At 33.2% G+C, this 15,703-nt stretch overlaps 1 protein-coding gene across 4 annotated transcripts in view; it reads right to left on the bottom strand.

The window, feature by feature from the left end:
- Positions 1 to 15,703, bottom strand: part of LOC108770740 (uncharacterized) — a 310,951-nt gene that overhangs the window by 87,376 nt on the left and 207,872 nt on the right. For all 4 annotated transcript variants that reach the window (XM_018522448.1, XM_018522447.1, XM_018522446.1 and 1 more), the window contains one exon: positions 7,320 to 7,432. In XM_018522448.1, the coding sequence (XP_018377950.1) occupies positions 7,320 to 7,432 (113 nt within the window). The remainder of the gene's footprint in view (positions 1 to 7,319; positions 7,433 to 15,703) is intronic.

Genomic DNA, 15,703 nt, shown 5'->3' with positions numbered 1-15,703 from the left:
CAAAAAAGGTACTGCAAAACACTATTAGATCAATTTAACATAAGAAAAGTGAAATTTTATCAATCAGTGAATTATCAGAAAGTATGAATTAAAAATTTTTAAGTGCAACAAACAATGTTACTTAAAATCCTGTCTTCTTTATAAATTGACAAACAGATTTGTAATCAACGCAAAAAATGTATAAGGAACTCTATCAAATCAATTTAATATAAGAAAAATAAAATTTTGTCGATTAATATAACAGCTGATAAATAAATGCACAATCAATTCAAAATAAGAGCAGATCGTGAATCAAATTCGGTTAGATTAAAAACAGAGTTAAAGTATCTATATGTAAATGTTGTTTCTTCTTTCGCGATTTATGCTCAGGCGTCTAAAAGACACACATCGGCGCATTCTAAAAATAATATTCTCTTTGGACAGCGGCCTTTCTTCGTTGTACAATGGCTCTTCCTCTTCGTATAAATCACCCAGGAAGACGTCGGCCAGTTCTTCTGAACGGGAGATAAATTCGAAAACGGGAGGGCAGACTCTCTTTTCCCTCGTCCGGTGAGCGAGCGCACGGGTTGCTTAAACGCACATGCGAGGGAATCGAAAGAGAAAGAGGGACAGAAAGAAAGGGAAAGGATAAAAGAAAGAGAGAATTGGAGTCAGGTCGAGCAGTAAGACTGCAGATCGTCTTTCCACCCACGATTGATCTGTTTGTCAATTGGGCGGCGTCTTGTTGCCTTTCTCTCTCCCTCTTTCCTTCATCTCTATCAGCGCGCGTTGCCTTTCGTTCTCTCTCGCGAGGCCACCCTTTCACTATGCTCTTCATCCTATCCTACGTTCGCTGCTTCTCGCACGTTTCCCAATAGGACGTGGACCGACGTCAAAAAAGACCTCTCTCTCATCCGGATAGCGGAGTGACAGTCACGTCTCCCGGTCGTACGTCCTGTGCATATGGATTGCCTGGCGCGACCTCCTCTCAAGGATAATCGAGAATCGTTGTCATCTCGTTACAGCTCGCTGTATAGAGGAAAGATCTTATCGAAGTCGCTTTCATCCTCGCGCGTGGATTTATCTACATCCTTCTCTCGAAGCCATCCTTTTGCCATTCTTGACACACAGCTTTTTAACCACCGCGTGACGACGAAAAAAAAAACTGCTGATTGCCTGTTATACTGTTTCCTTAACACGGTTTTTCGTTGTACTCCTTTATCGTATTGTTCAAAAGTGCGATGTTACACTGAGAGAAAAAATAATTGCAATTACCACAATTTAATTATAATTTATAATTATTATCAGTGCCAACTCTATATATTTTTGATAGAATCATAAATATAATTACTATTATTAACGTTATAGTACTAGTAACTATAAAATTGAGCTGTTAATTATTTTACCATGCAATTATAGACACAAATACCAAATACTTTTCTGTCAGTGTGAGTAACTCTTCGCAACACGAGATGTTCTTCGTAATATTGCCAATCAAATTACGCAACTCTGGACAACGTGTTTAAAAAAACTAATTATAAGTGGAAATTAAACCGATAAAAATAAATTAAATAAGAGAAAATATCCTGTTTTTAATTGAAGAGAACTTAATAATATTTATATGCAAAGCGAATACGTTTTTTTTTTTCAGTTCTATGAGTCAATTCAGTTTGTCGAACTTGAAACGTAATCATAAACTAAAGTTAGAAATAATATCACATAATTACATTGATCGTCGATTTAATAATGATGACCAATGTAATTATGAAAAGTTATTTCCAACTTCAGTTTATGATTACGTTTCAAGACCGACTAATAAGAATCTGAAAGCACTACTAAGCATTTATTGCAAAAAATATCACCTCAATTAAGATTTGAACCCGCAATTTCTGACTTTCCGGGAGTTTTTTCTTAAGTTATTGCGACAAATGTATGTATATGTGCATGTATACATATATCTCCACATTTCCACACGGTAGTCAAATTGATAAAACATCAGTCCTGGAAAGTTAGAAGTTCTAGATAAAGATATTTTTTGTAATAAATTCTTTGCAGTGTTTTAAGATGCCTAGTGCCATCATAATTAAATTGATGATCATTGTAATTTATGACGTTATTTCCAGCTTCAATATGATTACTCAATTCTTATAAACGGAATCGGCATGCAGTTTAGAGAACTGAAAAATATATTTGTTTTGTATATGAATATTATTAAGCATTAAGACGCGCTTCTAAACTAAAAATAATTTTCTTTCTGTTATTTAAAAAAGAAAGCTATAAAAAAGTACGCTATAAGAATATTTTTGTTTGTGCACTGTAAGACCGTTTTCTTCAAATTTAAGATTACTAAAAACATCATTAAAAATTAAAAGTGCCTGTATCTTATGTAGGTACATAATATAAATATCAAATTCAATTTGATAATTGCAAAAAAAGTGCTTCTATTTAAATAAAAGTGTAATAAGAAATGAAATGATGAAAATGTTCTTTTTATTTTCATAAGTTTGGCGCACCAGTTGTTCGCGAATGCGGTGTATGTTTCTCGAGGTGACGGTAAGTCAAAGAACTCCGGTACGTCATTACACAATATTACTAGACGCAAAAGTCCAAAGGCACATATATACGAAACTTTTCTCATAAGAGCGTCGTGCAAATTTTTTAAAAGGGCTTTTCAATTTTCTCGCTACGTCGTTTCCAACTTCCACAGCACAGCTATTAAAGCGATATAAGATCGCTATACCGATCAAATAGTAGTCACCAATTGATCGTAAATAAAAAATAGTTTGCGGGATGGGTATTTATAACTAAGCGTGCTAGAGAAGAAATTTCGAATAATATAAACAAGTTAATAATTTAATTCATAAACTGCTTACTTCGTTGCTTTTGCCACAAAAATAGTAACATAATATTCTATTTCAGCTATCTTAATCCTTAATTATACGTCTCGTTTTAGAATCTTAATTTAATCTTGATGTCTGGGTTCAAGTCACTCGCGGCGTTTTTGACTAGCTTTGTAATTATCACAAATCTCAATAAAGAATATTTTTTTCTTTTTTAATAAAATGCCAGAATGTATAGAATCGAGATAATAAAAACATAAAAAGCTTTTGATAATAATTGAAAAAGTTATCTCAAAAAATATTAAAGAATAATTTGTGAAAAGAGTGTATAATCAGTTTTCTCCAAAAAATTATGTCTTTATGATAAAAAAAAGATACAGATAAAAATAAATAATGTTTTGAAAAGAGGAAAACGTAAACTTTAAGAAAAAAAATACCTTATATTGATTCATTCCAAAAAATATAATTATTTGCACGATTGAAGTGGGGGCATTTTTATAGGGGAGACCGGGGCTGGTTGTCGTACGGGGTTGATTATATCAAAATGCTTATAACTCAAACAAGACATGGCAGAAAAATCTCTTTTTTTGACTGCAGATAGCTGATATAATATTAATTTTTTGTGTAAAATGGTTTGCACCACAAGCATTGTATATTTATAGTGGACCTCCTATTATTTATAGTGATTTTTGAGAAAATGAAGTTGGTAAGTAAATTTTTCTTATCACCTATTTTGTTGTCTGACAAGTCTTTGGCATTGTTAATCGTAATATCCCTATATTCATAGAAAATGACATATCTTAGAAGATCTTTGCTATAATTAAGTAATCATATTCTGATTAAGTTTGTGAATACAATCTCTTTTATTAAAAATGGCTATGTGGAATAGATTGACCAAAATGAGACGAAGTTAGGTGACAATTAATTTTAATATCTTTAGAGGACCCATTTTCAGAGAATATACTTACAAATACGTATATTATACAATATACTTCATATAGATATATGTTTTTTCATTTTTTATATAGAAACTACGATACAAAAACAAATTACGTATTTTATGATTAAAATAACTATTTTATTTGTATATTAATACTATAATTACTATTATTTCTCAAAATATAGAACTGATATTAAAATAAAAATTGTGTTTTTTATATGTGTTGTCCATAACAAATATGCAACTGCCAATCCTAGAACGTGTGACAATCAATCCAGAACACGGGGTTAATTGTCATATTTTCACAGCTTCATTTAAAATTAAATAATTTATTTTTATGATATGATGAATTCGCGAGTAATATTTTTTTAATACCTAAAGGATGTAGGTATAGTGTAACGTATATGTATAATATTTCAAAATCAGGCATTCACTTTTTTCTAAAAATCAATAATCAAAAACTGCGACAATCGGCCCCGGTCTCCCCTACATGTTCGGAAAAGTTATATCGAAGGTATGTCAAGTATCATCTTTTTCTTTAAAAAAAATTCAATGAAAATATTTTATATTAAATATTAATATATAATGATTTCGACATTATTTATTCATGATTTTATAACTCCGAGAAAATAGAGCAATCATTTCACCAAGACGCCTCTCACGCAGAAATGCTTTTTTTGACAACAAATAAATCGAATATATGTTTTAATTATAAGAAGACAACACATGTACTTAAATACAGCACTTAAGCCTATTCTAGAATGTGCTTTTTGTTTCCTGTTTCTTACTTTCTACTATTTTTTACATCTTGTCTTTTTGCTTTTTATTCGGTTTTTTGTTTTATGTCGCCCGAAATAAAAGTTAATAAACTTCGAAAGAAACAAAAAATACAATTGTAACAAGAAATACAATTGTCGATAAAACGCTTGTAAAGGGAAAAGAAGTAAGAGGCAAAAGGCAAGAAACAGGAAACAAAGAGCACATAGTAGAATAGGCTTAATAAACAAACATTTACTAAAAACAAATTTCCAGTTTTGGTAAAAATCTGTTGAATTTACATTTAACAAGTCCAAGCCAAACTTTTATCGTATCACAATTAGCATCAAGACAACAACGAAACAATTGCATAATAATGGACAGAAAAAGGGGTTCCAAGTTTTTTTTTCGTCACTTCAATTCTGCAATATTAACCGTACAAAAATAGCGGCAGACTAAAATTTTCACCCGGGTCCAAATGACCCACTCATGTAGTTGAGAGTTAAAAGAATTCTAAATGAAATTCACGATTATTCTCAAAGACAATTCAGGCTAGAATTGTACAGAGAAGCATCAATTACAATAAAGATTAGAAACCTGTCGCCTTTAAAGATAGAGATTGCACAATCGTGCCCGAGAAGGATCGATATTCGAGATTCAGCTCGTTAACGCTTTCGATTACTAACACTTTCGATGGCTAAATGGCTTTGGGAGAGCCAAATGCGGTTCGTCGTTTCCTCCTTCGCTTAAAGCGCGAACCGGTTCGCACTTAAGCTCGTATAATTTTCGCACTAACTAGAGGAAGAAATTACCTCTTCTCGTTGCTCATGCAAGTAAATTCGCACGTTCTGGCCACTCCTTTTCCTGCAGCGTTCATTCACTATTCACGATTTCCATCTCTACCGATACTCGGTCCCAAAATTGTCATCGTGGACGAGAACGCCCGAAAGCTACGCCGTTCCAACGTTTCATCCAGTTTTCGCATCGCAGGAGAAGAATACGTAACGTGTACAAAACTGACGTTACAAACTAGTTATCTTTCTTTCTTCATTTTTTGCCTTTTTCGTCGCGCTTCTGATTTTTCGTTGTGAATTTTAGAGAAGACACACGCTGGAGGCTTGATGAACGTTCACCAACGTATGCTTTAATCGAATAGGAGAACAAGGTTAACGCGTAACTCAATTTTACATGCAAAACGCGCATCGATAATTTGCGAACATGCTGCAAGGTTTACGCTTTAGAGAGTTAGTTAAACAGTTTGTTTCCACGCGGCTTTTGGAAAGATTCGAATAAAATTGCTTCTCTAATTCACGAGGGGATATGTACCCGCTTCTGTTAGATTTGAAAAAATATTGCGGGAAAAGTTTTATTTACTCTGAGAATCTCTGAAAACGCGCTTCGCTTTTCGTTCCCACGTGGAAAAAGGCAACGCGTGCGGGTAGTTGCGTGCTCGTAATGGTATCAGAAAACTCTACTTTTGTCAGTTCGCGTAAATTTGTCACGAGGGTGTTAAGAAGAACGCTATCTACGTAGATTGCCCGTGCAGTTGAACATTCCGCGTGATAAACCACACCACAGGGGTGTAATTTACAGGAAGATGAAGTTACCGTCATGGGGGAGCCGATAGTGAACTAGGTTGTTGGCGTGTAGTTTGAGCAATAGTCTATGATAGGAGCGGTCCGAAACAGGACGTGCAACGAGAGCAACCAGGCGACCAAGTTTACGTAGCACCATAATCTCACTTGTTCAACAGATCACCGCTTTCGTGATTGCCTCGTGACTTTAAGCAGGTTATCGATTTCGCTATAACATGAGATCCAAAACAATTTCATCGACATCAAAACATCGATGTAAAATAAAATGCCCAAAATGTTCATTTTTCTTTCTCTAGCTATTAACCTTTGTGCGCAGAAGAACGATTTTGCTGAAGTATCTAAAAATTTAGCTAGATTTGAAAAAATCTTGCATTGTATAGCGTTATTAACTAAATCGACTATCTCGTTTTTGTTAACTAGATGTAGAAATTTTAACCATTGTTTTATTATAATTACTGAAGAGGATCTTAATCATGGGTTAAATGTATAATTATTATTAATAGCTATGTAATAAATCAATTCACAACAATTTCCTGTGTTGACTCTTAAAGTGGACTCTTTTTAATTAAGATTTTTGTTAGCATACCGAAATAATTATGTAGAACGCTCAAGTTGATTACTGGAATATTAAAATTGTTTGCACATCGTGCTTGAGTTTTCTACACAAATATTTTGGTGAACCAACAAAATTATTCAACTCTGTATTTAGCTAAATTTTTAGATATTTCAGCAAAATTGTTCTTTCCGTGTGGATATAGCATATCAGCTTTCCTTTTCCAACGTTTTTCTATTGCTTATAACTTTTTTTATTAATAAAGATACATACATTTGATACCATTATGTTTCTTAATGTTTGATGTTTCAATTCAAAACAATTTTTTTTTCATGTGTTTATTTTTATGAAAGATATAAGCAATCAAGTTGGGTTAAGTATGTGATACTTAAATATATCGTTCTCATAATATGGCAAAGAAGGGTTAAATTTAGCAATGTTAAACAGCCATTTCATTATATTTCGAATAATTACAGATAATTCTACAAAAAATCAGTTTTCTGGCGGTGCCGGAAAACAGGAATTTAGTTACTAAAGTTGTCAGCGTTGAGTAATGCGCTCTGTGAAATTCAAATGGAAAATGTACGTCCGGAAGCTAAGCGTTAGAACGTAACATAATTTCATTTTTCATCACAAAAGCGAGCTAAACATCTTACCCGTATTGTTAACCGGATGTCCGCCCCTCACCGGCCAGCCGACGGACGTGCTCGCTTTGGACGAGAAGCTGAAGTAGGCCAGGAACTGGGACCGTGTTGTGTTCTCGTTTATCCTGAAACACACGCATTTCCCATGTTAGCGTCCACTTCGTATGCGCACGTAACCGGCGCCGGCTTTTATGCGTTGCGCTTGCGACAATAAAAGAAAACGTTAGCGTGATAAATTACTACGAGTCTACCTACGCTACGTCGCGCGAGCCTGCCGTCCGCCTCGCTATGCGTCGACCTATGCTACGATCACGGTATTTACGACGGGATCTTGGCGCGCGGCAGGCAAATTTACGGATTCTTTCAAAGTGATATACAGCAAATAACCTGCAGGGGCCGATGTACTCGCGCAATTTATTGCGGTGTTGTTTTTGTCATCATTCCGCATACGGCTCGTAAATCACCGATGCGCTTTTATTGACGGGCTGCCCTTATCGGACGTGGCGCGGTTTCACCGATAGCCCGCCAATAAAAAGGGCCTTTCAAGCGGGCTTCAAGAAATTCGACGGATATAAAACGAATAATTCGCGATGAATGTGCGGTGACGTAGCCATTTGCCAGCTATTATAAATCAACGATCGCTTATCTGTTTGCGTTATCCGTAATTTGTAAATGATACATTGAGAAAAATTTTTGAGAAAAACTTCTGAAAGTAGACAAATTAGAAGATTCTTATATCAATCAAAATTCTGATTATTTCAATTATAATTATAATAGAATTAACAAAAAAATTCTGATTTATCCATTTTCTGCCGGAATTCCAATTGATGCAACCAAATTCTTTTTCAATGCAGATTTCTTGATATATCATGATATCCCAAAATAATAAAATAAAATAAAAGATAAATATATAATTGATAAATAATCATTTTATTTATTAATTACTATCTTTTATTTTCTTTCTTAAATACATAACAAAAATTCCGCAAATTTTCTGCTTAATTCTTTTGCAATCTGAGTCGCACATGCGACACTTTACTTCCAAATTTCTCTGAAATAAAGGAGGTGCAAAGTCCAATTTCCCCTACTAAAATAACCGAAAAAACTATTATTTGGTAATGTAATAGGAATGTTGAAAGGTATAATCCTGAATTTTTCCGCATTTTTTAAAAGCTTAGAATACACTGAGAAAAAAATAACGTAAATTTAAATAAATATTTATTTGAATACTGCCACAACTAAACATTTATTTACAATAAATTAATATTTACTTAATAAAAAGAAGTGATTGTTAAATCAAATTAACGTTTTTTGTACAAAATAAATACATATTTATATTTAATAAATATTTAGTTGGTATTATTCAAATATTTATGGAAATTTTTAGGATATTTTTTTCTCAGTATAATAAAACAACTTGAACTGGATAGAAAACCCAGATTATAGAGAGAAGAAATGAAAATATAATTGCAGATGGAAGATTAATTAATCTTGATTGTACAAAAAATTCTATCGTCATTCAATTAATCCCCGAAATGATGGGGAACATAGACGAGAGACGCTATGAACTTAGAACAAGTCTGTATTTGAAATGCGTGTCAATATGTCATTGCACAAAGTGTGAATTCCTCTCAAGAAACTCGGACAAACGAAAGTTTCGTTATCGTGAACGGCCGTAAGCTCGGAAACTTTCTGAAACGAAGAGAGAAGTTGTATATATTTTCAACGCGAGGAGTCACGTTCTCAAAGAAAGCGCGATGTTTCGTCGAGATTGATCAGACGTCGATCGGGAATCGAAGGGATCGTTTGTCGTGCTCGAAAGCTGTTTAGAAAGCAGACAGAGTGTAGTGTTTCGTCGAATCGCTGAGTATCGATATCCCAACTTTGTCGCGAAGAAACTTCGCACTTTGTGAGAAACATTGTGCATACGAATTTATCCGCAAGCAAAGCAATGCTTATTCTCGTCGAGGAGGATTATGGAAAAGCGATATTCTTTTATTTCTTCTTAGGGACGAATAATCCAAGTTAAAAGTTTTAAAAATTTAATCAATATATACAAAATTATATATGCAAACTCAATTACCAAATATTAAAGCATGAGACAAATTTTAAATGAAACAATAATTTATTTTATATTTTTTCTGTTAGATAAAAAATAATTTTACACTAAAAAAATATTATTTTGATATAGGACAATCATGTATTGCGACACTATTGTAACAAATCTAGTAGTAGAAGTAACTGCATGCGTGGCACGTAATACTCAAGAATCAAGAATATCCTGAGAACATCCTGAGTGTAATAGTAAATACAGTTATCTATATTTTAAAGAGAAGATGTTATAGTTAAAGTATATATTTGCAGATTTCGATAACAAGTTCCGAGTAAATAACTCGACAATTAATTTTTCAAGGATAAATCAATTGTTTTCACTACTTTTCTAAATACATATATATAATCTCACATATAATAAATCAGAGTTTCGTTCCAATATATATATATATATATATATATATATATATATTTTAACATTTTAATTATCCTAAGGTGTGATAAAACGAGTGATAAAACTCAACATATTTTTTAATGTATTTTTTTGCCCATACATGTTTAGCGATAAGTAAATTTATGTTAGCAGTTTACGGTATCTCGCAGGTGGTCTTTAAAGATCTCTTACGTTTATCGACATCCTCTAATTTCCCATTCAAACTTCGTCTGCGAAGATCGTGTCGACGAACAACCGTTGCAATACCTGAGAAATCGGGTCCATCGCTAAGCCACAGTCAATTTACTGTCCCCGGACCAATTCTGCGAATACGGTCAGGAGATCGTGTCGAATGTAAGTTAGAAGCGGATGAGGAGAAGACGAGAAATGGACTTGGTAGCACAGAGGGGGAAGGAGAATGCTATCGCGGTAGAAAGCGCCTCTAATTCGATTATTTAGTTAGGTCAGGTTCGCTGTAGTTGGGTTAGCGTCAGCTGAGGCCAAAGGTTACTCGAAGGCACTCGTAACTCCTAATTGTATTTACTTACAATAAATCTTCTACCCTCGTCTATGTATTTGATTAGCGGCCAATCTAGCAGGTACCCCTTCACGATACGTTCCGAAACTTGCGACGTTTCTAAGTGCCAATAATATCACTGACATTTATGATAATTTTCTGATTAATTGACTTTCAAACTTACATAATTTTATATAATTTTGTATAACTCATTAGACGTCGCTTGGCCTATCGTTCGGAAAAATGTACGATTTATGATGATCTTTTGCCATTAAATATCTGCTATTAATATATTATATTGTTCACTATTAATAATGTGTGTAATTACTGTATGTCGATTATTATAATCTTTCCCGTGTTATTAACTAGAAGTATCTACCGAACGGTTACTACGTTTCTATTTTTTATATTAATATTATATTTTTTGTAAATAATGTAATTAATAAATTGTGTAAAAAATGAAATTCTAAATTTATTTTTATTTTTCAATAATTAGAATGAAACATAAATTAAGAATAAAAAACATTGGCGCTTCTAGTATTAAGAGATATATGATTTATTATAATATAAACATTAATATAATAAAGCGCTATAAACTTACGAATTTTATATTTATAAACTAAATCCAGGTATTTCAGTGTAAATGTAATTTATATACTCTGCATATTCTTAATATATTTTTTGTGTTACAAGGCATGCACTTTAAGGGATTCTGTAAAATATTATATTGATCGCGGTAGAACGCCTCTCAAAGAAAGCCGAGGTTAAGCAAATCCTTGAGACGATGAAAGAAGACGGCGGCGGTAATCCCTGCGGGGTTTACAAAGATTAGGATGCAAATTTTGGAAAGCATTAGACGAAAGCGTCGACGGCGTTGCTCGTGAGGGCGAAATCCTTTTCGGCATCTATCGAGACGTTAAACCGATTCAGTATGCCATTAAAGCAGGTTATTCCCGTAGACGGGCCGAATCGATAGCCACGTTATGGCGAAACCGCGCGTAAATTTCTACGCAGATGCCAGCGAGAACCGTGAGATGGGACTTGTAAAGTTCCATGAAGTGAGCGAACCTTCGAGGATTTCATAAGCATAGAATTTGTTCGCGACTCGAAGAAAATTTCCGTCCTGCCGGAATACGCTGGAATTTTATCCGCAAGGGATTTTAATTGTGGACGATAAACTGCGCGTTACATTATGAGATGGATGTTTTTAAAGAAATATCTCACAATAAAAATCTCAAGTTACTTTTTAGTTAAAAGTATGAGATTACATAATTTTTACAGCGTTGAGCATAATAGTTTGAAAACTATTAAAATTCAATTTAAGCGATCACTGCGTACTTTTAATTCCATTGTAATTTTATGATGTTTTCGTACTAAGTTTATTTAAGCGTCAGTGTATTTACCGAGAATCTTCTTTCTGTTATTGCAAAGATCTTGCATTTCAGAAGATCTCATAAAGTATGAGAAAAACTTCTCGATGATGGTACAAAAATTACAATGCAAATTTTTACAGCTCAATGCTGATTCCTGTTAAAGCCAAAGAACGTTCTACAAACTCTTTACACGATCTATATTCTATCAAACATTAATTTTCATGAATGAGAATAAAATGAATAAAGCAAAATCCGCGTTGTTCAAAATTTATACGTTGGATTTTCGGTTGGATTATTGCGACATATTATTTCTAGAAAATATTTATAAAGTTTACGGAAATACGTGCATTTACTCTCTTATATTTAATGAAGCTTAGATGTACTTCTGTCTGCAACAAAAAGAAACGAAGCTACTAAGCTCTTAATTACATACATACAGGGAAAGAAATAGAAGACGTTTTATTCCCGAGGAGAAAAGAATGAAAGATATAGTACACTTGAATGAAAGAGATGTACTTTAATCTTCCGCATGTATTAATCAATCGTTCACATCTAATGCGCAACAATAATGAGAAGAAAAGCAGAGAAAACGTTTGCACACGCTCATTTGCTACGACATAACTACGAAATCTTTTAGTTGTTTGCAGAAAAGTATGAAAACATTGTTTTCTCCCAAATAGGAAATACAATGCTAAAAAATAAGAATACTCTAAAATTATGCCTCGTTAAATATAGTCATTTTATTAGTCAATCAGATAAGACAGAACGTCTTATCTGGACAAAAGTTCGGTAGACACTAAATCAATTTTTCAATTCCAGCAATCCAGCAATACGCGCCAGATAATACTTCTACCTGTAGATAATATAGACAAACTTAAAGAAAAAAGGAAAAACATACTTTAAAAGAACATATTTTTATTCTTACACAATCAGTTCTTATACTAAAATTGGATTTTAATATTAATTGCATAATAAAATTAACACAAAATTTTAATGATGTAAAATTAATTAATTTTAATCTTACTCATTAAAATTAATTAATTTTAACGATTTAAACTTATTTTCTGGAAAACTCTGTTTTACCAGTTGCGTCGTCGTTTGCAGTAAATGAGCGTGTAATACTTCAGGAAATATAAATTGATCTTTCCATAAAAAGATCATGCATAACATTCGATTCTTTCAATAAAGCAAATGGGATTGCAAACAATATGCTTCTCTTTATCTTATTTGAAAAATTGCCTTAAGCAGATATATCAATTTACATAATATCTATTTATGCGTTATATGTTTATGTTTTAGAAGTTTAGTCACGCTGTCACGAAAACTTTTGCGAAGTAGATGAACAATTTCTTTGAAACCAATATTCGAAAGTTTTGCGAAATCACCCGAAAAGGGCTAGCTAATAGCGAAGTTTGGCACTTAAAAAGTATATTTTTCACGCTTATATAGTCGCCCGTTTAAAGAAGTTTGTGCCTGTTCATTGCAAACGCGCGTTCACGTATGTGTGTGTGTGTGTGTTTGTTTGTAAGTGTGTATGTGTGTGTGGATTTGCCCAATAACAGACCCGACGCTTCTTTACTTGGAGAACAAAATTAAGGAGTCGGGCGCGCACGGGTCCGGTAAAAGGTTTGCTGGTTCGTTACAGTAACGAACTTCTTCCCACGATCTGATCCGAATTCCGATCGTGTTGGAAACCTTCGAAAATAAACTTTTCCCTGGGCACCGTATTTGCGCTACTCTCAAAGTCTTATATCGTCTCGTCCTAACTGAGAAAAAGATATCGCAAACAGGAAATTCGCTCAAATCCCACATATGTAGGAAACAACAACGGTCCGTGACAATGAGGAAACACTTCTAACAACATTAAATTTAGTTCTCGTCCGTAAAATATAGTTGCGAGCGAGCGGCGCGGGGTAATGTTCAAGTGAAAATGTAATGCAGAAAAATGAGATAGAAGTGACGAAGCGAAAATATAGCGCGCAACGGATAAGAGACAATAACGTAATGTAGGGAAAATGAATTGCGGATATATATGATGCGTGGCAATTAGTGAACACAAATATTAAGTACCATGGACAAGTATCATGATTAAATTCTCTCACAACAGCGGCGCACAGCTCGGTGAACCGTGCGCAATTCGGCCAACCTTTCGTTCATCGGCTTATTGATTTCATTTACATTGATAATCCTTTCGCGAGCCAAACCAGCCGGTTATTATGCTTAATTTTCAAAGCTTATTATCTTGGTAATTGGCCAACTAAATTTCATTCTGTTTAGTATATGCGCGTTCTAACAATCGCGCCGGAGACTTTGCGCACATAATCGCGATTTAAATGACTTTTACATGAAAACACTTAATTCGACTGGAGTGTAAAGCTCTGAAATTTTTGACGAATTGTCATATGATGTGGCATTCATCACGAATTTTGATCACTGACATATTGCGACAGTTTTGAGAAGTATGCTGTGCCATTAAAACATAGTTTCATATAACACACGTATGTCCTTGTACACGCGTAATTAAAAAATGTTTGATAGTTCCATATTTCGAATTTGGCAAAAAAAGCAAATTTACATGCAATAATTATAGCACGTCGCGCTGTCGGTACTTAATTTTGCACTTTACGCGCACTTCAAAGTAGTACGAATTATAAAATATACGTCGAAATTACAAGTGTACATATAATTTTATGTTTCTCAATTAGTAAAAGAAATATATAATGTATATACATATATTTATATGTGTATATATATAATATATATATATTTACTTATTTATTTATTTATATAAATCACTTAACTACAATGGCACAATTAAAAAAAAAGCTTTCCAGAAAATATATTTGAACATTTTGAGTCATTAAATTTTTGTAACAATTAATTTTAAAATGCAATTTTGGTAACTGATTATAGAGGAATAAAAGTATACTTTTAAAGTATACTTTTATTATACTTTATATATTTTTTCTTAATATTCCGGCTCTTTCTGCAAGCAAAAAACGACAATTTTTTAATTATATTTTAACAAATGAGCGATACACATTTTATTAAGCATATTTGAGAGAGAACCTAATTTTTTTACCTCAAAAGTTTTTAAAAATTTTGTGTTTAACTATGTACATACGATTCGCGAATACTCTACAGTACCGCAACCACATGAAATTTGCTGGTAATTGAGAGTACGGTTGAATGGTTCAAACAGCATGAGGTTGATAATAAATATTGCATATACGCCCTGTGGTCTCGTTCTTCATTAACTATAATAGATTAATGCATTTTACATGGCAATATTAGTGTGATTAAAAATATTTGATTTTCTAAATATCGCAATAACGAAGCAGATAAAGCGATCATTTGCTCATTACTTCGCTTAAGTCAAAGAAAATTTGGAAACAGATCTTATCTTTTATTCTATTTATATATATAATTTTTATAATTCTATGAAATGCTTATTCTCTTTAATGCTAGAATGTCCTGTTTTACCATTAATTTTTAAAGACTCTTTTCTCTTAATTGTGTTTATGGATTGAAAAGTCCTTCTCCACGATTAAAGTATCGACAACAACACAGGCTGCTAGCTACAATTTAATACGAAAAATGAAAGAAAATTAAAAATTGTAGTTTTGTCACCGGCTCCTGCAGTCAACTCGTCACACTATGTGCTGCATGTAAGAGTTTCAGATTTTACCCGTTTAAAATAAGTAGCCAGCAGCCTACAGAAAACCTCGAAGAACAATCCTCTGCTTTTAGAAACGAGATTGGGTTTTTGGTATAAGAGAAAAGAGTCGCCAATTTCGTTCGTATACTACGAATAAAGTTGACGTGAAGCCAGGAAATCGAGCAGTATTTTAGTTGATCTCTTTCTAAGAGATGGCGTTGCAATATGTTAGATAAGGACAGATGAATGCGTTTGAGCGAAACACAACGATATATGATAAGTATAAGAAATGAATGAAAGATGTCACTATTATGGAATTTGGAATTTAAAAAAGTTTGTACTATCGACCTTGATTAAGTTCGA

Source organism: Trachymyrmex cornetzi, unplaced genomic scaffold, assembly GCF_001594075.2.
Source record: "Trachymyrmex cornetzi isolate Tcor2-1 unplaced genomic scaffold, Tcor1.1 scaffold131, whole genome shotgun sequence".
Classification (NCBI taxonomy): Eukaryota; Metazoa; Arthropoda; class Insecta; order Hymenoptera; family Formicidae; genus Trachymyrmex; species Trachymyrmex cornetzi.
Note: the sequence above shows the minus strand (reverse complement) of the source record. Positions and strands in the feature narration are given on the sequence as shown.